The sequence below is a fragment of the Aethalodelphis obliquidens genome, unplaced genomic scaffold (genome assembly GCF_003676395.1).
Source record: "Aethalodelphis obliquidens isolate GAN/ISIS:26980383/991018 unplaced genomic scaffold, ASM367639v1 scaffold5, whole genome shotgun sequence".
Classification (NCBI taxonomy): Eukaryota; Metazoa; Chordata; class Mammalia; order Artiodactyla; family Delphinidae; genus Aethalodelphis; species Aethalodelphis obliquidens.
This window is the reverse complement of record NW_020837949.1, coordinates 66,863,012-66,889,669: the sequence shown is the minus strand read 5'-3', so window position 1 is coordinate 66,889,669 and position 26,658 is coordinate 66,863,012. Positions and strand designations below refer to the sequence as shown.

Genomic DNA, 26,658 nt, shown 5'->3' with positions numbered 1-26,658 from the left:
AAAGATTAGTATTGATAATGTCCTCCTCTTAGTAGAATTCGCTGTATATAGGTATCTAGCACTTTTATTTTCTCAATTTAAAATGTTATGATCCACAGAAAATAATGAAGTTTTTCAAATTAATAACTTAAAATGCAATTTTGGGGATTTAGGGTAAGTTTATTTTAAAAAAAAAAACAATGATAAGCCCTTACAGGAAAAGAAAAAAATCAGTCTTTAGAAGAATACCAGTGCAGAGTATTAAAGGCAGATGTGGCTAAGAAGCTGATTCTCTGATATATGTATACCTGTGTGTGTGTGTGTGTGTGTGTGTGTGTGTGTGTATACACACACACGCGCGCACATATTCGCATATATATAAAGTAACATACAAATTACTACACAGACTACTTTGAAAATGAACATAATGGGATTTATTTTTTTTTACTTTAATAAAGATGGATATGTTTTAGTTCTTAGATCTGATTTTATTTTTTAAATTAAAACGAAAGTATAAATTCAGGAAATAATAAAACCAAATTGAGAGTCAGTAAATACATCTTTCATATTTATGCAATTCAACTCTTTTTTAGCACCCTCTTTTTACTTTAAGTAACATTCTAGTATGGATATAGAATATATGAACACCCCAGCTATAACAGAACACTACTGCAATTGCTATACAGAATAATCTCAGAAAATCTCACTACAATACTATAAAGGGGTATCAGTATCCTCTTTTAAAGATAGGAAGCTGTGACTCATGGTAAATAAGCAATTTGCTCACAGTCACAAGTCTTGGAAGTGAAAGTCTGTCCAAATTCAAAGTTTATCCGTTCTAGGATATGAAAGTGATGCCAATTTAATTTCTGTTTCCTACAAACCGCAGTGCATAGAGACCGAAAGTGCAAAGTTTATGTAAAAAACCAAGATTACTTTAGCTTTTTCTTGTTTGGTCTCTTTTTAGAGACCCGTTAGTGCCCCTGAAATATGGCTGCTGGATAAGTTTGCAGGGTTTGGCAGTTCTCTTTCAAGCCTCTTGGGGTTATGCCAAAAGGACAGGGTCCCATGGGAATTTGGTCTGAATTTTCATCCAAATGAACACCTGCTGTCATTGTTCCTTATCCATCCTGTAGTCAGCAAGGCCAGCTCTCTTTGTGGGTGGGACCCATTCAACACACGGAAAAGGCATACCAGTGTTCCTCACGAGTTTCTATTTTTCCCCTCTCTTTCCTACATGATTCTTTGCCGGAGTGTCTTGGAGATAGAGGAGCGAAGGTTAAGTTTATCTTTGGCCATTTGGTGTTCTGTATTTCTGGGAATTTAGGCAGTTATAGTCTAGTCTACATAAATGGTCTTCTTTTGATACTCTCTCTTTCCTCCTTCCTCCTCTCTTTTCCTTTCTCCCTCTCTCTGTACTATTTGTGTTGCTTTGGAAAGGAAGAGATCTGTTTACTGCAAAAGTGTATGCTTATAAAGCAAATTATCCGACACAATCTGCTTTTAAAAGTTTCAGTGCTATAACTTACGGAAACAAATAATTCAAGCAGAGGTAAATTCAATGATAGTCTCCCTGTGGATAACTAATATTGATCATTCATTCTTAGTACTTGATTCATATTTCTTTACTTTTGTTTATTTAACTGGTCTGTTGGATGTATGCATTTAATTATAAGGTATTCCAGATTGATTTTGAACCAGATTAGGGATAAAGTCAAAATAAGTGATTTTTAAAATTAATGATAATGCCACATAATATACCATACTCAGATTTTTTCTATAATTTTGTACCACAGTAAGACAAGTGCACATTCTCAAAAAAGTATATTTATGACTTATTAGTGAGAATTTTTTAAAAAGGAAGAAACTCTGTGACTGGGTTTTAGAGCTGTTGAGCCAATAGACGTGAACACCTTGATATTCTTACTTAGCAAACCAGGAAATTGACCACACATATATAACAGAGTTATATCTTAGGATATCAAACCATAGAATTTTTAAATAACTTTTTTTATTTTACAAGTGTTGTTTCAGTATGCACCTATCTATACCTTTGTGTCCTTTATACGTGGATTAATTCAATTACTCAACAATTTTTAGAGGATAAAATTGTACAGAAAAAACTAGAGTTCTATCAGGTCTATCTTGCAGGGAAAAGCAGCTCTCGGTCTGCCATCTGCAGCGGGCATTGGTCCCTCTCTTGTTGTGCCTCATGCTTTGTTATGCATGAGTAAGCACATTAGCCTTTTCATTTCATTCATTAGACTTTTAATCCTTGATTAGTGTTTTCAGGATTCTCTCAAATACACAACTTCTTTATTTCCTTTGTGTTTGGTTTTTCTTTTTCTTTCATCTCTACTATGAAACGAAATTAACCGTTAATCTCTAAAATAGCCCCATTTCCTTTGAGATTACTGGTAAATATATTAGTTTCTCATTGGAGTGATTAATCATGTGTAGATGAAGCATGGGAAATTATCTCCCTGCTTGGAATAACAGGGCCAACTATTAAAAGTCAGCAAGAACAGTCTGTACTTGAAAAGCCTGAATCAAAGTATTCTACCAATCTCACACGTTGTGTGATTCTGTATCATAGAAACTCTGAATGAATTTCCTAAAAGGGAGAAACATCCATTAGGGTGCAGAACTGGTGCATTTGAGGTCTCAGAGTTCAGTTACACTTGTCCCCAGTTCTCCAAAAATAAATTTTTCCCTTTGTTGTTTTTCTCCATTAAGCAAGATATGTCAGAAAGTAACTTGTGGAATGAACAGTTAATAATTACACATCCAGTACACTCTTAGCCAACTTTGAAGCCACATATTATACTTACCTTTACTAGATATGCACCCTCAAATGATACTTTTACCCATAATTAATCTCAAAGGACTAGGAGCTTCTCCACCTGATCATTTCTCCACTTAAGCCATTCTTCTAGTTTTTGTGTAACAATATTTTCAACTACCTTTTGACATTTATGTTCATATGAACTATCTTAAACATACTTTAAGCATGAGGCCAAAACCAATTATTAAAGGAGATATATAAATTAAATAGAAATCAGGGCTTTCCCTGGTGGCGCAGTGGTTGAGAGTCCGCCTGCCGATGCAGGGGACACGGGTTCGTGCCCTGGTCCAGGAAGATCCCACATGCCGGGGAGCGGCTAGGCCCGTGAGCCACGGCCGCGGGGCCTGTGCGTCCGCAATGGGAGAGGTCACAGCAGTGAGAGGCCCGCGTACTGCCAAAAAAAAAAAATTAAATAGAAATCAATTCCTAGAAGTAAATATGAAAAGTAACCAATGGTGACTAAATCACACTTGCACGGAATTTATGTGGATTACACATTTCTGCCTAATAGCAGAATATCTTCTTTGCAATGACATTGTTTAGGAAAAGTTAATTTAAAATATTAGTCTTCAATTTTTTCTCTTTTAATCGTTATTTCCACAAGATAATAGGATCATAAACTTTTATTTTTCGTTTCTGTTTCTCTTCTTAGGATGCTTCCATTGCTCACAGATTCCACATCATGAGAGAAAAACACCCAGAAAAATTCAATAGTAGGTAAGATAACATATTTTAATTATGGTTGCTGTTGATGAACTATGTCATAAAAGAGATCACTATATGGTGTAAAGCACTTTACATATAATGACTGAATAAGGCTTGGTGTATGTGTAAATATTAAGACAAAAGTGTTCATTTTTCTTGTTAGGTTTTAGTGAGGTTATAATGAGGAATACAGTGTGGTCATATCTAAGCCCATTCTTATGTGCTGAGAAGAAAGATTTCAAGTGTGAGGTGAAAATCGTACCTTATTAAGATATACTGGAAGTCTTTACATGGCTAAGTATATGAGGAGCGATCATCCTAAATCCCAAGGAAAAACATGAGGCTCTGATTTGATCATGATGAGTAACTGTACATTGCGTAGGTATCATATAAGACCTTTAATCTTTGTACTATCAGTCCTATATGGGCCTCAGCTAAATGGAAAATAAACCAGAGAAATATCAGTGCTGACAAAAACTACTTTTAAAGACTTTGTCTTCACAGTGAAAAAGGCTTGAAAACCAAAATAGGCAGAAATTATTTCCTCTAAAATGTAGGTGTTGACTTTTTTCTGATACTCAGGGAGGTAGAGAAAGCTTTGGCTTTGTTATCTTCCCCATTTCTAGAAGGAAATATGGCTATCTCCACCCCACTAGCCAGGAAAAATTGGGCAGAAGCAGTGAATCATCTTTTGCTTCAGTTATATGCATTTCTACTCTGTTCATTTCACAGAGGTACCAAATCATAATCAGCATTTATATAGAGTTATTTAAGTGCTTTATATATTACTGTTCAAAGTAAATATGGTCTCTGTATTTGGCTAGATTGACATTGTACCATAAACGTTACAGAACACATAAGACAACTGCTCCTGGAAATTCTTATGTTTATTTCAGTTTTGTCATACACTAGTAGATTGACATAGTTTTCTTCCATGTAGTTTCATAATAAATAAATGCTGTTGAAATGTATTTTTAAATCTGTTTTAGATTTTTCTTAACTGTAGACTTTAGTGTACTACTTTATACAAGAATCATCATATTAAATAGTTTCATGGTTAGTGAGACCCTATCTGATTTTTCATTATATTGATCTATTTAAATGTTTTAGCAAGACATATGAAAACATATTTGTAAAATGTGCCTTAGGTATTGCCTTAATGATAAATCATGATGCTGTGGTTTGCTCTTTCTTTCATAGTTCAGACATCTATGATTTTTGTTTTAAGGAAAATGGAAAAAGTGTATAATGAATATGTGTATGTGCACATAATATCTTTAGAAGGATTCACAAAAATCTTTTAACTTTGGTTTCTTCTGGAAAAGAGAACCAAGTGCTTGGGATGGATACTGAATTTTTATTGTACTGTTTGAATTTTATGCCATGTATATTACAAAATGAAAAGTCAAAAGTAATTTCATTAAAATTGTGCACCTGTTTTTTTATATCTAGAATAGACACTTTCATTTTACAAGATTTAATTTTATTTCATGAAGTCTATGAAAAAAATTGATGTAACAATGAAATTATATTCACTTTGTAGTATATTTCAGCACTTGATGACCCATCTTGAATGTTCTGGAAATGAACATATTTATTAATGCACATAAAGCCATATTATAGAATCAACTATCCTATGCTTACCCCAGTACCATTCTGTGAAGCATTCATGTGTTGATATTCATATATTAAAATAGGTTTCTAGCAAAAAAAAAAATGCTATTTGAAAAATGCTGCATGCAGTGTGCCCCACCAGGAGTTTTACAGTTTAAAAGCCCATTAAAGGAATTAAGAAATGCTTAAGGGGGAAAATTTTTGTCCCAAACTTATTCAGCAGAGGGAGGAGAGAAGAGAGAAGGAGGGAGGGGAGAAAACCAGAGAAACAGAGAGAAAGAGAGACATGGGGGAGGGAGGATGTATCAGTATGTTTAGGTGATGCTCAAATTTGACAGCCTATATTTAAGAATGCCAGTATTTATGATCCTCCCTCAAGTATAAAAGGTAATCAGTTCTGTTCTCCAGAATAATTTTAATTCTTTTTAATAAGACTTCTGTTATTTACTTATATCTATTTAAGTTTTTATTTTCAATTACAGTACTAATTTATGACATTGCTCACTGCCCAACATGTGGTTAGATGCCATTTACTACTAATGTGTTTCCTAATGTGTTTATATACCCCAATGAATTTATAAGATGTAAAATTACATCTTATTGAAACTTACTTGTAAATTTAAGTCACAAGTAAATCTTGCTTATATAGTTTAAAGGGGATATTTCATTTGGAACAGTAATAACATAGAAAACACCTTCTAGATTGTTACAGGTCGCATGTTTCTGTTGTGAGTTCAAAGAATGCCAGGTGTATCAGTGGATGCTCAGTAAATTATCGCCAGCTGTTTTTTAAGATAACAATCAACCCTAAATTTATATACATCACCAAGTTAATTATCCATATACATTTCAATCTGTACTTTTGTAGGTTGTCTTCACTCAGAGTTACAAGCATTTAGGTAATTCTCTAAACTGCAATACAGCATATTCAGATTATGAAAATGTTCTAATAAATTTCTATGAGGAAGACATGCCAAGCTTGTGCACAAGCAGTTTCATACTTACAAGGACAGGTTTCCAGATTTCAACATTGAGATAGGTTCGGCTATAGCACTTTCATAGTTTCAGGAATTTGCAAATGGATTTTTTTAAGTACTCCGAATAATGGTGTTTCAGATCAGATCTCTTGTCACAATAAATCACACGCCATTAATATTATCCTCTAGCATGCTCACCTTGAAATTCATTTATATTTTAAAGAACATGATGTTTCTAACATTATCTTAAGGAAATTAATTACCAAAATATATAGTTCTGCTCTCTATGCTTCTTATGAGAGAAATTGAAAGAACTGGGAAAGATAATGATTTTTCCGGTGGTGCTTAAGAGAGTGCTAGTTGAGAGGTTTATATCATATTCTTTTCCAAATTTCTACGTAAATCTAAGTTAACTGTTAAAAGGAAATATGCTGTTCAACTTTCTAAACTTTAAGATAGTCTTCAAACTGAATTTAAATAAATATTTCTGTTGTTTTAAGCTGGAAAAAATAATTCTTAAAGTATCTATGCTACTATTTAAACCAGTTATTACATAATATTGGTATTTAAAATATTTATATAACTTGACTATTACTATTTACCATCACACTGATGCTCATAATTCAAATATATTACACCTTTCTGGGTTTTATTTAGTAAAAGCATTTTATGTTCTTGCTTTTTTTAAAAAAAGATATTAACAATTGTACATAAACAAACTATAATATCTATTAACATTATAATTATGAAGGGTTATAATAATTTCGGAGAAAATGTAAAATGGTTGAATTCCACGTGTAAATCTGTGTATCATTGACAAGGACTTATAGGTAATATGCAAAATGGAACTAAGTATAGAAAAAGTATCGGTGGTTTACAAAGATTTTTTAATATTGTAGTCATAGCTTGTTTTTAAAGAACCAATTCAAATTCTTAATACACAACACTTAATACACCTGCTAGCAAACACTGAGGGTTAGCAATACTGCACAAAGATACTATTTCATTGTCACACTGATCACTTAAAATGATCTGGTCGGGCTTCCCTGGTGGTGCAGTGGTTGAGGGTCCGCCTGCCGATGCAGGGGACACGGGTTCGTGCCCCGGTAGGAAGGTCCCACGTGCCGCGGAGCGGCTGGGCCCGTGAGCCACGGCCGCTGGGCCTGCGCATCCGGAGCCTGTGCTCCGCAGCGGGAGAGGCCACAACAGTGAGAGACCCGAGTACCGCAAAAAAAAAACCAAAAAACTATCTGGTCTCTAACTCCCTGAATGACACAAAGATCGTTTTCTTAGCCCTCTGTTCAAGAGGTATGTGCCTTATTTCTGTACTACTTTCAGCTTTTTTGTGAAGACATCTACAACTAGAAAACTGAAACAGATATGTAAATTTAAATAAGGCAGTTTAACTCAGAATCTAGGTAGTGATATAAGATATGCCAGAGGGCCTTGCCTTCTAAATGTGTGAGAAGAAACAAAACTGAAAAATTGGTGTTCCAGACTGATAATTTGATGTTACTATATTAATAAAACCTAATTTTGAAAAAATTCTGTGTTCTGCACATTACTCAAGAAATTAAATTAGTCTACATGAATTTAGAAAATGTGCCTATGCCTTTAAGATGACACTCATTCTGTGGAATGATTCTTGATTTTTTTTTCTGACAATAGGCTGTAAGATCATGGAATGAGACTCTTTGGGACGTTAGTATCTACACAGTGCATGGTATATAATGAGCACTCAATAGATACTTGCTAAATGTATTCATTACATTATTTATTAGTAAGTGGTATATTTTTGTTTCAAAATATCTTACTATTTTTATAGTTTGTGCTTTTTATAGTGCCAAAAAAGATAATACAAAGAGAGTTGAAATATGCCTAGAATGAGTCTTGATCCTCAATAACTATTCTTTTAGGTACTAAAAGGTGTTTTGGTATTCTTTTTTTTTTTTTTTTTTGCTGTACGTGGGCCTCTCACCGTTGTGGCCTCTCCCGCTACGGAGCACAGGCTCCGGACGCGCAGGACGCGCAGGCCCAGCGGCCAAGGCTCACGGGCCCAGCCGCTCCGCGGCACGTGGGATCGCCCCCGGACCGGGGCACGAACCCGCGTCCCCTGCATCGGCAGGCGGACTCCCAAGCACTGCGCCACCAGGGAAGCCCTGGTATTCTTGTATTTAATATCCAAGGACTCCAGCCAGCAGTGTTAACAAACAAAAATTTTACAATATAAATCCCTGAGCTCTGTGAATGCCTTGCTAATGAATGCTTACTTATTGATTTGTTTTAGCACTTGTATTATCAACTTTATCAGTTAGCAATAATTCTTAATGATTATTAATTATTTATTAGTCAAAACAGGTCACAATATATTCTTACAATTCAACAAAATAAATGTTCAAATCTTCACCAACAGTGTTTAAATTCTGTGTGGCATTTTATTTTAGGCATTTGACCTCACTTTTGCATCCATCAGTCAAGACAACTTCATTATTGTATAGTGAAGCATTTTTTTCTATTTAAAAATGTAAATTATGTTTCATTGTAAACTTCCACATTTGTAAATGGTACCATCTTTTATAAACCAGCTAGGGAAATGGTACTCTTGATATTAAAAGTTTAAACATCTGTCTTGTTCAGTTTTCGGAATAAAATCTCTATTCATTAGAATTGTTCACATTGTACAGGGACCTTTTGGACAAAATTATATAGTCATGAGACTCCCATGATCTAAGGCATTTTTTTTTCTTTATTTTCTGTGTACGTACCCAACTTTGGTCTATTTTTAAAAATGAAACTTACTCATTTTTCATTATCACTTAGCATGACTACTCAATTATATCCTTTAAATAACGTTTCTTGAATTTTTTTGTGTAAGCGTTATTAAGTCAGCTTTTCCAGATGATGAAACTATTATCCTCATATAAGCCATATAGTGTGTAGATAAATAGATGGGTAGATAATATATAGATTTATACATGTGTGTACATATATATATATTTGTGATGCATAGATTTATTTATTTGTGTATGTATATGCTACATACATTTTCTGTGAGTTTCAGCTTTTCATATTATCATATTTATGTAAGCTTTTCATAATATGTATTCTTGCTACAATATAGTTCTAATATAAGACCTTTAAAATAATTTATGCTATTCTCTCCATATAGTTTCATTTGTATGTTGAGACTCATTTAAATATGTCTGATCTGAGCAGATGAAAATATGGTTAAGTGAGAGCTGTGTGCACATTGATGCAAGGGATTCAGTTCACCTGAATCTTTCTGCATTATTTCCTGGTATCACTAAACCATAATGCTCACTTTTATGTCCGAGCTGTTCAAAATCATGTTTGTAAGATAGTTCTTTGGAATAGAGTGCGTGAGAACTGGAGGGTAAATTAGGAAGAGATTCAATAACTTTTCTTCGTTCTTTACCTCTCACTCCGTCTTTTCTTCATTCTCTCCAGATTTCTTATTCCTGCTCTCTTGTTTTCTTTCCTTTATTTTTGACACTGCAGGGGAGTAACAAAAGGATCAGTGAAGGTCCTGAAGTTTGGATAAAACATTGCTGTCTCCTATTGATTTGGTTGATTATTCTGCAGACATTTAATGAGTTCTTTTTATATGATGGGCATCCAGCTAGACCCTGTATTTTTTGACTCTCTAAGGCAAATGAGGAAAATGAATTTGGGGTTACATATAAACCTTAGATGGTTATAGGTTCTGCAGAAGAATGTAAACTGAAAGAAAAGTCTACATTATAACAGTACAGATGGGTATTTTCTGGGACTCCTAAGTTAAGGTGAGCATTGAGCTCTAAAGGGTATATGTTGAAGTAAGGGTTGCTTATATATTCTCTCATTTAGCTGAAGAAGAAACATTTATTTCTAGTTTTTGTTTGCAAGATACTTACATTTTATTAGTATCATTTCCATGCAAATATTCTAAATTTTTTCTTCCTTGATTTTGCCTTTCTATTCCCAGGATTTGTGTTTTTGCTTTACATGAATTTGCAAGCGTTTTATGCAAAAATTTTATACACAAACACATACACACCCACTTCCTAGGATACCAAATTAAAAAACAAGATTTGTGAAGTAACAGTAGTTAATTCAGAAATGTCCGAAAAATCACAACTGAATAATCCAAGATATACAGTGTTTTCTTATAGGGAAGGGTACTAAACAGAAGGCAGTTTAAGAAAAAAATTTCTGCTCATTATTATAGGTCCTATGCCTATGTGGAAACTTACAGGAAATAATTATCAAATTAAAAGTAAATTATTTCTTGTTTATTACAAGCTGACAGCAAATATATATATAATATATAAATTTATACATATTATAGATATATAATTTCAAGTAGTCCTTAATGAATTATCACTTCTAAGGGAAAAACCAACTTAGCCAGCAGTTAAAGCTGCTGTTTCTAAGAACCCTGTCCTCAATTTACCAAGTGTTTTTGTGTTGAAAACACTGAAGCTTCTGTTTCCTTTGTGTTCAGGCCTACTCCTTGGCTTAGCATTAGTCTCTCTAACTGTAACAAGAACCAGGTGTGCTCTGGGGGCTGAGGGGACCCACTAAAGTAATTAGACAGTGGACAGCTGACTTTGGGGAATGAGCCTGTAACACTGAGCAGTGTGAACAACAGAAATGTTTTTTCCTTTGATTTTGTAGATAATCTAGAGGCTAGCATTTGTAATTCGTTAGAGTTCAACTGTTACATTCTTTAGTATAAAGTTAGTTCCATATAAGTTAGTTAATTTGATATGAAGTTTAAATGCCTAATTTATAGTATCTAGATGCTTTACGATTTATTCCATCAATAATGTAAGCATTTTGGGTTCTTCTAGAATAAAATCTGTTGATTCTTGTTAGAAATTATCCCTGGCGTGGAACCTTGAGGACCTTTATTATACCACTTCTATATAGGATATATTAAGTATAAAGTAAGTCTATCTTGAACTCTTTCCAAAGAGGTTAATCACCTCATTATAAGGTAATTTTACCTGGAAAGTAATCCTCTGGCATGGCTAATTGGAACTGATTAGGTGCTCTCCATTGTTTCTTGCTCCACCTAAGCATTAGTTACTAATGCTTTTCCTTTTAGAATACACGTTCTTATAAGGATGTGTTCAGCATTATTTTCTGACTGAATATAATAATTCTAAAATATTAACTTTGAATGGTAGGTTTACTTTTTAAAAACAGGCTTCCTCACATACATTTTTCTTTGAAGAGAAAGATAATATTCTTGAATATGCAGCATTTTGAAGTTTGTATTTTCTGCTTTGTATTTCTACATGAGCAGTGTTTTCACAAAGTAGGGAATCTTATTTAAGCCACCCTCATAATTCTGTGTAGTAGCCCTAAAATATGAAGAAAATATTTCCTTAATGGGTAAATTTCTGAGGAGACATAGAAAGTAGAAATACAAAATCTTGATTTATTATGAATTTTTAAGTTTAATATCTTAAAAATCTCTTCCTCTCCACCTCAGCTTCTAGCAAGAAAAATAGCAGACATGCTATAACTTTATTGTATTTTTAAAGATTTTATTTGACAAACACTTACAAGGGGCCAAAAATATGCTAATTGCCAAGGTATTCCCTTTACTATTGCTCCATAGCAAGCTTTCTGCCACCATATAATGAGTTCAGTTTCTTCCCCTCTCCCATAGCATTGTTCCTACATTGTTCAAGCCCTCACTAGCAGTATCCTAAGGCTTGGCAGTGTCCTCCTGTCTCTTCCAGGTTCTTCTCACCCTTCAGTTCCAAAGCAAATGTCACATGTTTTCTGTTTTTGTTGTGGCGGCCATTCACTTCCACATATCAAAATCTCTTTTTCTTACTATTGCTAAATAATGAACTACTCGAGGGCTTGGCAATGTAAAACGATCATTTTATTACATGCATAGCTTCTGTGGGTCAGCAGTTCAAACAGGGTGAAGCAAGGATGGCTTGTCTTTGCTTCATCATGTCTGGGCCTTCAGCTGGGAAGTCTCGCTGGTTGGAAGTTATTTGATAGCTTGTGGATGGAATCTTGGTTACTCTCATGTCTGGTGGCTGATGCTGGACTAAAAAGTCCAAGAATCTACCTTCTGCAATCTGGAGACCCAGGAAGGCAGTGGTGTAATTCAGTCTGAGTCCAAAGGCCTAAGAACCAGGGGAGCAGATGGTGTTAATCTCAGTTGGAAGGTCAGATGTCCCAGTTCAGTCGGTGAGGCAGGGGAAAGGGGGCAGATTCCTCCTTCATCTGCCTTTTATTCTATTCAGACCCTTCACAGTATGGGTGATGCCTACCCACACTGGGGAGGGTAATTTACTGAGTCCAACAATTCAAATGCTAATCTCATCCAGAAACACTCTCACAAACACACCTAGAAATAATGTTTAATTTGAGCACCCTGTAACCAAATTGTCACATAAAATCAACTATCACAAGTACCTACAAAATGGCTTCTCCATGTGGCCTAGGCATTTTCAAAGTGTGGTGGCCTAGGATAGCCAGACTTCTGACATGGCAGCTCAGGCCTCTAAAAGTTAGTATCCTGAGAGAACAGGGAAAAGCTCTATGGCATTTTCTTTACTTAGCTTTGGAAGTCACAGAGTTTCATATTCACTGTACTTTTTATTGATTGAAGTGGTCAAAAGCTCACTCAGATTCAAAGGGAGGGGATATAGATAACACTTTTCAATCGGAGGACTGTTAAAACATGTTTTATAACGTTCACAGAGGGGATTCAATGATGAATAATACTAGGTTCTTGTTTCAAAGGAGCTTAGAGTTTAATGGCAATAATATTGCAACATACAATTATAATAAAGGCTACTATTTATTTAGGAATAACACTTCCACCTCCTTAACTCATTTTTATCATATGATGTCTTCTTTAATCCTCAAAGTAAGTCTACTCTGTAACAGCTGCTATTTTCATTTTATGGAGGTGAATACTGTCCACATAATGCTTCATAGTAGGAAAACCAGAAGCTCATGCTCTTAATACATATGCACAGTCAGGAGTAAACTGTGCCTCTACAATGTCTCCTTGTTTCTCCATGTCCTGCCCTTGTTCCTATGGCACTTACTTTCTTTTGGTTCTTGACTTAAAGCTTCTATTGGAATTCCCAATTGTCTTCTTCATTTTCTGGGTCCCTTTGCATCTGGTAGCATTTAAGTAATCTTAATGCTGGTTGCATTTCACTAACAGCAGCTACTGCTAAACACTGATGCTGACCTTGAGACCTGTCCTGTACACCCATATCTTCACCGCGCTAGGCCTGATCATAGGGTGCCTATAATTTGCTAAGGATTGGTGAGGGTGGCAAACAGAATGCTAGATTTTATGTATAATCATCTTCAGATAGATTATATAAGTGACATAGAAACGGATTCATCTCTATAGACAGAACTGAAATGATCTGGTTTGGAAAACAGGCTACTGTAACTTAAAGGACAACTTAAATTTTAAAAACAACTTCTTATTTTTGGGCAACTACTGGCACTTTATCCCCAACTCTATTGGGTTAATGACTTTCATCTCAGACCTTCTGAAGAAGGAACAACTGCTTCAGTGATCCTAGGCATAGAGTCTTTCCAGAAACTGAGCAGCTCTCCTCCACATCAGTGCTAATCCTGCTGTGTCAGATGTTCCACCAGCATGACTCTGTCATGTGAATTGTGGCCATTGGTGCCATTTTGTCTTATCATCTGGGGTAAAAGTATACATTATATTTTATATAAATACAAATGTATACATTTGTTTACATATTACTTATATTTTATCTAAATAAACATTGTTATAATAAATCATATATAAATAATAAACAAATAAAATTTTAAAATAAATATATTTGTCAAAAATAAGCATATAATAAATTTTTAAGTTTATGTAGATCTGTATATAGTAATTATAAGATATAAATAGGTAAATATATAGTATACTTATATACAAGTTTTTGTCCTTTTATATTTTTATTTAACAGGTTTAAGGTACTGTCTAGAAGTCTTCATTTTTGTTAAATAAATCTAGAAATTGTGAAAAACATGGTCTAAGAGCTACTCTTTAAGGAGCACAACTTTAGATTACTCCTTAGAAACTTCTGTAGCTTGACTGTTCAAAATAAATTCCCTTGATCACAGCAATAAGGTACCAAGCAGAATTTATCCAGCTTCTGTGTATAAACACCATCGTATGTAGTATTTGCTGTTTGAAAGTTTGGACCTCAGCTGTATGGATACCTGCTATATCCAGAGTAGGCACTGCATCAGAACTTGGCAATATGTTTTGACTGACTTACTGACACATGAAACCAGTTTGATTTTCTCATTCCTATGCTTTGTCCACCTAACCACTGACAACTCCTGCCTGGTTTAAATTCCCTTGGGTTTATGGTCCCTGGAAGTAGCTTTGGAGCTGAAATAATTAAAATTTAAATAATAATACCTTGTTTATTCAGAATATTTCTTTGGAAATGGTACTTAAGCTCTCCAAACCCGTAAGATCTAAAGGAGAGCTATATGGAAAATATTGACCTCAGGGTTCCTGAGGCCACCTTGTGCATTTATTCATGATCTTCTCACAGTTGATAGCTCAGTTCTGTCCTCAGGCCAGTTTGTGTGAACATCCAAACGTCTATTTGCAACTCATGAAAATCCTGTGGATTATGTCTCCTATAAAGTCTTAATATTTGTGGTGTATGCAAACAGCTAGGAGTGGCACTCGTTATATATCATATGAAGCAGTGAGCAGTATTTCACCATGCACTTAGAACTAATAAGCAGGGAATCTTGAAAAGCCATACGTGTATCTCCTTGACTGAATTCTTTTCTCCCCCGGACAGACACATATGTGTGCTAGTTAGAGCTCTGGAGCCTGTCTTCCTGGCTTCAGATCTTGGCTCTTCCTGTTCAGAAATCAGTTGTGTGACTTCTGAAAGACTGCTCATCTTTCTGTGCCCCAAATCTCTAATCACGTAACGAGGATTGTTACTAATAGCACTGGTCGTGGGGGGTTGTTTCTACGTAAGAAACAGTGGATGAAGAGCACTCTAGGGATAAGACGGGAATAAAGACACAGACCTACTAGCGAATGGACTTGAAGATATGGGGAGGGGGAGGGGTAAGCTGGGACAAAGCGAGAGAGAGGCATGGACATATATACACTACCAAACATAAGGTAGATAGCTAGTGGGAAGCAGCCGCATAGCACAGGGATATCAGCTCAGTGCTCTGTGACCACCTAGAGGGGTGAGATAGGGAGGGTGGGAGGGAGGGAGACGCAAGAGGGAAGAGATATGGGAACATATGTATATGTATAACTGATTCACTTTGTTATAAGGCAGAAACTAACACACCATTGTAAAGCAATTATACTCCAATAAAGATGTAAAAAAAAAATAAACTAAACTAAAAAAAAAAAAGTGACTAGCGAATACCAAGTTCCTGATGAGTATGAGCAGTTACGATTTATGACCTCTTCACTCACTGCCTACAACCCCCACAGGACACGTCAGCGCTCTCTCTCACACTGTCTTCACCTTGCCTCTCTGATTTTTCTTAGAGAGTCTGAGTTTACCTTCAAGGCCTTTCTCGCAGACTCCTATTCCTTGTGAATGGCAAGGAATATGGCCTCTAATAAAGCCAGACCTGGACCCCTGCAGCATGTATGCTCGGCAACTCTTAGTGTCTGTGTTCGGTTACCTGAACTTCAGGCCAAGTTTGATCCAAAGATAAATAAAATTATTAGGTCCTACTTTCATTTTTCTTTTATTTTCTGGTCTTTGTCCTGCTTCATATGTTAACTTAGTCCTCAGACAGACTTAGGTTATAGTAGTCAAATATTTCCAAGATTTACATCTACAAACCCACACTGTCTAGAGAGAAAGAAAGAAAGGGAGTTCTGATTGTCACTCTTATTGGCTCTGCATCTGTTACATGCCTGCCGCTGGACCGGTCACTTTCACCAGAGGATGGAAATGACTTCCCTTAGAACCATGTAGATCTCTAGATGGCAACAGAGTGATTGGGGATTGGGAAATAGATGCTGCTGTGTTCACTGTACATACTAATAAGCAATTATAATCATCAGTTACTAAACTTGTATCCTTATGTTACAACATTTTTACTTTCTTTTTGACTTTTTCTAAACCTGTTCTTTTGTACATAAATCTTAATACTACCTTACAGAGTCTGGTCTGAAAGTGTCATTCACTAGAAAATACCTGATGCTGTTCTTACATGTTTATTATTTCAACCACTGTTGCCAATAAGCTAAACGTATTTCCTCTTCTACTGATTTCCATTGGCGAAAGCTTAGCTCTGTATTTACCCAGTTGACTCCCTTCCCCGTAACTCATTGGGATGTTGAACTTTACTGCAGAAAATCACAAAACAAGACCAAACTTATCTGAGTGTTCAGTAACGAATGGTAATCCTACATCTATTTGCTTATCCAGTTCCTTCTCTCCACCTCCACAACACCACCCATTTCCAACATTACTCACTCTATACAAACCTTTCCTCCTGGTAATGATTCTGATTTATACTGCAGTGAAAAAAATATTGATAGAAATAGAAAACACAAGTTAAACAGTGATTAACCCAACTCCCAAATCACAAACCAGTAGTCTATCTACATCAACGTCCATCTTTCCCTCGTCCTTTCTAACATAACAGATAAGTTAGCCATCCATTAACCTAGGGCCAATCCCTACCTCATGTGAGCCATATCTCTTCCATACCACCACCATCTTCTCTTTCTCTATACCTGAAGCATACTTTATTCCTCTCTCCCAGATCTTTTATATCCTACTATTTCAAGCTCTTTCCTAACATCTTCCCGTCAAGTTCTACCTAGGTTTTCTCTTTATACTTAAAAAAAAAGAGAGAAAAAAAATCAGTCTCCTGATCTTCCTTTTTTCCAGCTATACCTGATCCAGCTTAAACTGTTTATAACCAAACTCTTTTAATAAGTTTTATACACTTTCCCATTGTCCGTTCATTCCCTTGTGAAAACCAATTTGATGTGGATTCTCTTTCCATTTGAAGGGAAAATGTTCTCATTAAGGTCACAGAAGATCTCTCAGTTACTCTATCCAATATATAGATTTTTTTTTTTTTTACCTCTACAGAAATTGACTTTGAATTTGTCAGTTACTCTCTTTCTAAACCTTGTGTTGTCTTAATCCATAAAACATACCATCTTACCTATTCCTACTAAGTTTTTAGTTTTATTTATGGCTGCTTCTGCTGTCTAACCAAGCCATAATTGTTAGCGATCCTCAGAATTCTGGGAGTTTATGCTCTCTTCTCTAGTCTCTTGCAACTTCTTTGAGAGTGATCTTTTTAAAAAGCTAACTTACCTTGCTTTATCAAACTCATTAATTTCTCAAACTTTACTAGTTTACAAGGCGATCTAAGATCTGGTTCCTGGCCTGACTTTTGACCTTTTCTCTGTCCTTTGCTGTTTCTGCCCTTCCCTGAGTTTTAGATTGGCTGTTTCTATTCCTTAGAATGAATCCACTCAATTGCTGCTTCCTAAGGATCATTCGCTATCCTTAGAAAAAAAAGTTCATTATAAATTTATTTATTTTTGGCTGTGTTGGGTCTTCGTTGCGGTGCGCAGGCTTCTCATTGCGGTGGCTTCTCTTGTTGTGGAGCACGGGCTCTAGGCATGCAGACTTCAGTAGTTGTGGCACACAGGCTCAATAGTTGTGGCGCACAGGCTCAGTAGTTGTGGCACACAGGCTCAGTAGTTGTGGCGCACGGGCTTAGTTGCTCCACGGCATGTGGGATCTTCCCAGACCAGGGCTCAAACCCATGTCCCCAGCACTGGCAGGTGGATTCTTAACCACTGTGCCAGCAGGCAAGTCCTCCTTGAAGAATTTTGATTTAACTTCCTGGCCCTTCCTTTTTCCAAACTGTATTTTAATGCAACTACTACTTCATGATAGGGTTAAAAAGGAAGGGATCACAATTCTCAGTTATTAAATTTCAAAAGACTTGAAATTCATGTCAGAGACAAAAGTTTGAGAGTAGATTTGAAAATTTCATAATTCTGGTTTGTGAATATCAAAAATGGAGGCCTGAAGGACTCAGGGCATGAAATTTATGTTATAATCATAATTCTGATATTACAGAGTCTCTGAAGTGATCTCAAACAATAGAAAAGCTTTATTTAAAAAATGCATATATTTTTTATGACCCTTCAAAGGAATTTGGCAATAAAGAGCAAAGTACTTAAACAGGAAACTAATGTTGGAGTTGGTGGTGCACAGGGAAGAATGCCAACTGCGTTAGGCCATAAAAACATTAAAAATAAAGGAAGATCTTACTGATTGCTATTTCCAATGTTCTTTCTAGTTGTTAGAATTTTCTATTTTTACTTTTTAAATCTGATTATGGTTGTTTCAGAATTCCAAATTTTCAAAGTTTTCAAACTTCAGTGTTTTAATGTAAGCTTCATCATATACAAAACCTAACAACTTTGTAGAATTCTTTATGCAGAATAAAAACTCTTTTTATTTATGTAGACACATTTATATGGCTTTTGTTAAAGCCACAGGAATGAAGCCAGATGTTTATTTTGTTTTAGGGAATTTTTTTCAAAATTTGATATTTTGTATTTTAACTATTTGTTTTGAATTGTGGTAAAATGTATATAACAAAAAATGAACCACTTTAACTACTTTTATGTGTACAGTTTAGTGGCATTTGGTACATTCACATTGCTGTGCAGCCATTACCACCACCCATCTCCAGAACTTTTCTTTCTTTCCAAACTAAAGCTCTGTACCCTTTAAACAAGTAACTCGCCTTTCTCCCCCGCCTCCAGTTGTCCCTGGCAACCACCATTCTACTTTCTGTCTCTGTGATCTGACTACCTCATGTAAGTGGAACCATACAATATTTGTCATTCAAATTTGTCCCTTCTTTCACTTAGCATGATGTCTTCAAGGTTAATCCATATTGTAGCACTTTGTAGTGTATTGTAGTCAGAATTTCTTTCCATTTTAAGGCTGAATAATATTCTGTTGTATGTATATACTACATTTTGTTTATTCATTCATCTGTTGATGGACATTTGGGTTCTTTTCACCTTTGAGCTAGTGTGAATAATGCTACTATGAATATTGGTATATAAGTATCTGTCCAAGTCCTAAGCTCATTTATAAAAGTACTTTTAAACTTTCTGAAAATTTAAAAGCAGTTACGATCTACATTAAAATAATTTTATTCTATAAAAGACATTGGATAGGGTCTAGCATACCTGAATCCGCAAATAATTAGGTAATGTGGATCTTCAAATAATTAAGGAAATGTGTATTCTTTGGGTTTGATTTTTTTTCCTGATCTCTCTTTCTGTTTCTCTCTCTGTCTCTCCTCTTTGTCTTTGACGTGGAACAGAAAAAGAAGTATTTATTCAACACTGATTTTTGTTTATAGCTTATATTTTATTTTAATATTTATTTGACTTGCTGTGTAACACATCTTTTAAAAGTAGGTTTCTGCTCTGCTCTTCTCAGAAAATCTAAGTGCTGAGGGAAACTTGAGTATAAGTATTCAAGAAGCTGTTTAATCATCAAATAGATTTACCATATAACCAAAATAGAAATGTTTCAGGCATACACATCAAATATATATCATTTTCTTAGGCAAATATTGACCTCAGAAAATTAAGCAATTCTTAGTTTATGGCCCAGTGTTTTAATGTTCTAAGAATACTAATATATTATTTATTCAGTAAAGAGTTACAGTTTTACACAGTTATATCCTTTTACTTATAAAAACAAAATGATTACTACCAAATTTTGAAAAACAAAAAAACCCCACAACTTTAACACAAAAACCCTTAACGCAATTTCATATTTTTTCCGTTATTTTTAATGTGTAGCATGAGAGAAATAGTTACTACAGGCAGGTCTGTAATGTAAAAGTGCTTGGAAGATAAATAAGGTTAATAATTAAATATCCTTCCTGCCCTTGAAAAGCCTGCAGGCTAGTGGGGAAGACAAACCAAACATGTAATCACAATAAAATGTGGTAAAAACTATCACCGAAGTTAAGTGCAAAATTAAGTACATTGTGCTACCAGAAGGATGTGTCTGTTTCTGTCTGAGGTGAGAAAGAAAGAGGTTATCCCCCCAAAAAGATAGTCTTCTCATACCCATGTCCACTGCTTACAGCATCGTCACCAAGTTCCTCCACTGAAAGTCACACATGTCACTTCTGCTCACGTTATGACTTAGTGAAGCAGCCATCCTGAAAGACAAGAGCTCAGGAAAATGTGGTCTCCCACTGTGGGGTCATGGGCCCACCTAAAGCCTGGGAGGCTCTAGTACACACAGAAAGAAAGGAAAATGGAAGTTGATTAGCAGTCTCTGCCAAAATCGTCACGTATTGTGAAAGTGAGTTGGGCTGTTCGTAGACTTTAGGATTCTTAGTTCACTCTCTTGGGTTTAGGAAACCACTTACATCTAAATTTCTGTGGTCCTCATCTTCTATTGCATCTGTTTAATGTAGTAAAAATACAGATACTATGAGAAAACATTATATAATAAAACCTGTTTGTAGTGCAAGCAGTCAGTCCCACATTTATCACCTTTGTAACTTTAAATCTTTATATGTCCATTTATTTCTAGGCAGGGCACATGCCACTTATGTCACCCTTCTAATTTGCTGATAAGTTTATTATTCACTGTGATGGCATAATTTGTTCAGTTTTTACACACAGACCTAATCAATTCTTTACACGTGTTTTTTGCATATTTATTTTCATTAACTTTTTTCTTATTCATTCTGCTTTAATTTTTAAGACATATTCACATTACAAAGGTCATTTGTAGTTTCTGTAACTTCTAAGGTACGGAAACATTCATGTCCTGTAATTCATGTAATCTGTGAATTTATTAATATGAGATATATTTATATTCATGCTCAATTACTTTACATTATCAGCTTTTTTACATTTCAAACTAGATGTTTTAGCCTGTTTTGTATTTGCTTAATGATCTAAACTATATTCAAATATACATAAACTAACTGAAACTGTTATATGAGGGAAAGAATGCAAAGTCTAATGAAAACTCTATTGATTTCTCTTTATCTGTTAATCTTATCAATCTTTATGAGAAAAATTATTGCATTAAGGAAAAAAACTTGGGTTACCATGACCCCTTAAAATAATGTCACGATAGTTAGTACCCATCTTATTTTCATTATGAATTCTTGTAGCTGAGTAGTTATAAATCTAATAGTTGTCTTTTGTTCTAACAATGTACTATAATAAAACTCATCACTAGTATGTTTTAAAGGCTGCACTGTGTTCCAGATACTCTACCAAATTGTTTTCCTGGATTATTTTATTTAAGTCATACACAACCCTAGGAGATGGTTACTATTATTATTCCCACTCTGTATATTAGAAAACAGAGTTAGAATTTTAAGAAACTTCTCTAGGATACATACGCAGCAAGTTACTAACCATTCTGTCCAGATGAACAGTCATTTAATACATATCTACTAACCAGAAAATATTTTTATTGTTCAGGGTAATAGATGAGTTCGATACCATTCCAGCCTCTTAGAGTTTGTGGCTTAGTAGGAGAAAGATACATGCAAACAATACGTGTAGTACGTGAGATGAATGCAGTAACCAAAATATCGTACCTAAGTATACAAAGGAGAAAATAATTTTCATGTGGTGGTGGTGTGGTGGTGCGAGGGAAAACTTTGTAGAAAACATAATTCCTGAACATGGTTCTAAAAGATGATTAGGTGCTTTACAAGTGACTGTGGAGTTAATAGAAGCAATGTCATGTATTAAGGTAAAGCGGCATAAAACATACCAGTATGTGGTGGGAACCATAAATAGTTCAAGGTAGGTAGGTAGGTAGATGGATGGATGGATGGATGGATGGATGGATGGATGGATGGATGGATAGATAGATAGATAGTGTTTGAAATGTAAGAAATGGAAAATTGAAGGGGATTTGTTGATCATACTCAGATCACAGAGAACTTGAATAGTCCCATTGGAAACTGGGACTTATATCCCTTGAGGTAATATGAAACAACTGTAGGGTTTAAAACAAGGACATAAGACTAAGGAAATGGATTTTTAGAAGAGAAAAGTGACTACTGTTATCAAATTTAGTAATTGATACGGCTGTGAATGTGGATGTTGAAGGGAATGGTGAATGAAAGCAGGATGGTAGCAACACCACCCAAGAGGTGAATGTAGGAAGAAGAGGTGGTATGTGGGCAGAAGATTATGAATTTGATGCTGTGCTTGTCGAATGTGAGGTATCTATCTGTGGAATATCCAGGTCAGTTCCATAGACAGTAGCGCGTGGCATTACGTGGGATGTCTGGGATTGAGATGAACAGCTAGTAAAATAAGAGTCATTTTTGCTTCATCATCTGTAAACTGGAGCATTGGTAAAATCCAGATTAGTGAAAACTGGGTTATGTGACTGGGTTTGGTTATTTTGAACTATACTTGTTATAATCAGCTATGCTTTTTGAAGACACTGACTTAAGTCATTGGAGAATTATATTTTCATATATTATGAGATAAAATTATATTACATATAATTATAGTAATATATGTAATTGCATACATTATTATTAATAGTTTTATCAGAGGCATTTATTTAGCATTTATTTAGATTGTTTTATTTATTTGCTTATTTAGACTATTTTATTAGAAGCATTTATTTATTATTTAAGTATATTAACTTATTAAATTGTTTCTTTAACTTTTAGGATAAGGAATGTAAGAATCTACCTTTATTGTGACCCTCACAGAAAGCTTCCTTTTATTAGAATTCTTGGAATTAAGTTTAAAGTTCAAATTCTTATATAGTTTCCATAGATCCTTAATTACAGAAAGAAAGAAGCTTTAGGACATCATTATAAGCAAGTCTTGAAAAGATTCTCTAAGTACTTTAAAGAAGTTGAAGAATCCAACCAGCAGAGGGCGATGGCCTACATGCACTCAGTCATTGCAGCAATCCTTGAGCTCAAGACGAGGCGGGAAGAGTCCTTTCTTGATAAGCACACTGGCAAAGTAATTGTTTTGCTGAGTGTTGCGTTAATGGCAGAGGTAGATATTTATACCCTTCTCTTGTGTAAATATGCATCTCTTTTAGCAAAGTGTAATTTGAGTTTTATTTGAATGCCGGCCAACGGACTTGAGAGTTTGTTACAAAAAGCCAAAATCTGAGCAATCTGTGTTGAGAGGTCAAAGGCCATTTGTGTGCCATAGTCCTGCAAACTAATTAAGGAGGTTTTGATCACATTTGATAGACAAGACCAGTTTTAATTTGATGTGGGAAGGACATTACTTAAGTCAAACTAAAAGTCAGAGTTTTGATACTTTCTTAATTGTAGCATTACTAATTAAATAAAAGCCAAAATGTCTGTAACAGTTTTCTTATTGGAACTGAGGGCATTCTAAAAAAATTCTTAGAATAATTAAAATATTAATAATTAAATAATAATTATAATAATAAGAATAATTAAAAATAAATAATTAAAAATTCTTAGATAATTAAAGCTAGGAATAATAGCATTACTATGATATAATACATTAATTATTTATAAGACTTTTTCAACATACCTCTTTGGTTTAGAATATTTAATGATCTTGCAAAAATTTCATTTTATAAATATTTTTAAAAGTAATACTGTATTTCTTCAGAATGCATTTTAGCAAATCTCTTATTTTACATATATTTATTATTATAATTTTCTTAAATTTTCCATTTAGATAAGAAAATAAGGAAAACAGTTATTTGTTAAGCACATAGAAGCTTTTTAATATACAGAAATTATTGGCAACTGTGTGTTTTAGGTAATTGCTTAATAATATCAATTAGTTTTTAATGATGCAGGCCCTTTTACATGCCATCTTTACTAGTACATGATGATTTCTTGTTATTGTAACATGCAGCATACTTTTAAACTGTGTACAATTAAATATATGATATATCTGTGTAGTGTCTGAAATCTGTTTACTTTTAAAAGATGTGAAATATGTTAACTTAATGCTGTCATTTCTACTTTATGATCCAACACAGTGAAAGTGTAGTAAACTGTTTAGAAACCTGTGGGAAGTTAATTTTAATGTTTAATAGTGTGAGGGGGTCCCGTCTCTTTTCTTCATTTGATGAAGCTTATAACAATTTTATCTGCCAAGATGATGATTATTTAATAAAGTGACAAACTGTCCCACTGATAGGATACATTAATTTGCCCCTAAAGCTGTTCCTTGTCCTCCATAATAAGGTGATAATTAGGTTTTCAGATTATAATAAAATAATCATGTCAGTTATGTAGATGCTTGTTAAAATATATTTAATCCTTTATATAAACTTGAAACAGTTAAAAGCTATAAAATATGTTTCTATGTGAACTTTCAGGTGAATACAGCTAATATACCAAGTTAATTTTAAGCTAGTATGACTCATTGGAAGGTTAACAATTGAAAAAATAACATGAGAGGTGATTAACTTTTCAAGTAAAGCAATAGTGTTAGGCTTTGCTGGAACATCTACGTAGTAAAACTGCACTCATTCATACCCTAATTTAATTTCTTGCTCTGTCCACAAAGGGTGTGCAGTTTAATCTTTCAGAAGTCACATAGAATCAGTTTGTGCATGTATATTAGCAGCCTCAATTTCTAATATTGTTGAGGGCTTAAATTGCTGTCAGATAGTACAAATGGTTACATTTCAAGTTTAGCTTTATATTACACAAAATTAACTCATTCCCACAGGTAAGAGTCTAAAAAATACTATATGGTGTTTGAATTTCCAACAGTGAAAACACAATTTACAAAAGCAAAACAGTGACTTTTTGAAAAGAAAGACTCTTTTCATTGCCTTGGGCTTGATGATAGCACATTGTCTTAAAGTTCTAAAGCCCAATTTTCTCTAGCTTTAAATAACGAAAGGTAATTTCCTCTTAAAGTTTGCAGGGTATTAAAAACTTTCCTAAATCTATTTCCTGAACCAAGTTGGAGACTGTTTGGTGCACATTCATTTAAAATACCTTTAAACGTTCTGATTCGATTACTTTTAATAGAGTAGAGAAAGTTTGGTGTAGCTTTGAGTGCACAGCATGAAAGGTGGGGTTTTAGTTAGGAAACATACAGAATTAGTTCCTGTGCAAAGGTAATCTCTAGAGAACTGTAAGTAACCAGAAAACCTTGTTGGAGACCATTACATATACTGCTAATGTCATGTACTTTCTTTGTACATGTTATGTACAGAATTACAACATAAATGCAGTTGTGGTAAGACACTGGCAAGATAAAATAAAAAGATATTTTTGTTGATAATATGCAAAAATGCCACATCTGGTTTTTTTCATTCTGCAATTATTTCTCTGAGGGAGATTTTATATAGCTGTGAAAACCTGGAGAGTTTTGTACAAAACAACTTGACAAGTGTTCATGATTCCACACCAATGAAATGTGTTTTAATTTCATTCAGAATGTTTCAAGCTCTTTAGCTCATAAACAGTAATAAAACTCATATTGAAGTTATTTCTGTGATTTTTAACTTTATTGTTTAAATAATGCAAGCAAGTTTTCCTGGTCCTCATTAAGAAATACAGAGAATTCTAAGTAGAGTTTACATAAGAAAAAGTATATTGACGATTTGGAGGTTGGGAACTGGTATGTCTTGATGTCATACAAAGTGCACACAACATGTGAATTCTGATTCTGCTTCTTACCAGCTCTGAAACTTTGTGCAAATTATTTAGAATTACCTCCATTTTATCACCTGTAACAACAGAAACATTTCCAGAATAACAACAGAATTCCTAGTTCTCAGGATTGTTAAAAGATTACATTAAATTGAATAATGCATAGGATATAGCTAAAGTAATACCACTTTCTTTCCTTTTTATCCCCATCAGAATGTACTGTCAAAACTATCATTTGAATGAAGTGCATGAGGAACAGTGATGTCCTCATTACAGGGGCCAATAATTCTTTAGGAATTTAGGAAGGCAGGTCAGAAGTACTAAGTGATTTGTAGGAAGTGGAAAATGGAGTAGGAAGTTTTTGAACACCACTTTAGTATTTAAGAGGTAGCAAGTATCTGATAATAATCACATACGATTTTTCTGTGTAATTCAAAAACTATGTTATATAGTAACACGAGCAGAGACTTTAGATTAAGAAGCTATATTAGGGCTTCCCTGGTGGCGCAGTGGTTGAGAGTCCGCCTGCCGATGCAGGGGACACGGGTTCGTGCCCCGGTCTGGGAAGTTCCCACATGCCGCGGAGCGGCTGGGCCCGTGAGCCATGGCCGCTGAGCCTGCGTGTCCGGAGCCTGTGCTCCGCAGAGGGAGGGGCCACAACAGTGAGAGGCTCGTGTACTGCAAAAAAAAAGAAGCAGCTATATTATTATTCCTGGTTGTGGGAGTAACCTCCTCTGTAAATTGGAATGATTTTGGTCAGGCACCTCACAGGGTTATTGTAGCTATCTAGTGTGATAATGTTTGTGAAAATACCGACTATCC

The 26,658-nt window shown here is 34.7% G+C and overlaps 1 protein-coding gene across 6 annotated transcripts in view; it reads left to right on the top strand.

Annotated features, from left to right (window-relative positions):
• Positions 1 to 26,658, top strand: part of DGKB (diacylglycerol kinase beta) — a 704,177-nt gene that overhangs the window by 382,676 nt on the left and 294,843 nt on the right. For all 6 annotated transcript variants that reach the window (XM_027102569.1, XM_027102571.1, XM_027102570.1 and 3 more), the window contains one exon: positions 3,477 to 3,541. In XM_027102569.1, coding sequence (XP_026958370.1) covers positions 3,477 to 3,541 — 65 coding nt within the window. The remainder of the gene's footprint in view (positions 1 to 3,476; positions 3,542 to 26,658) is intronic.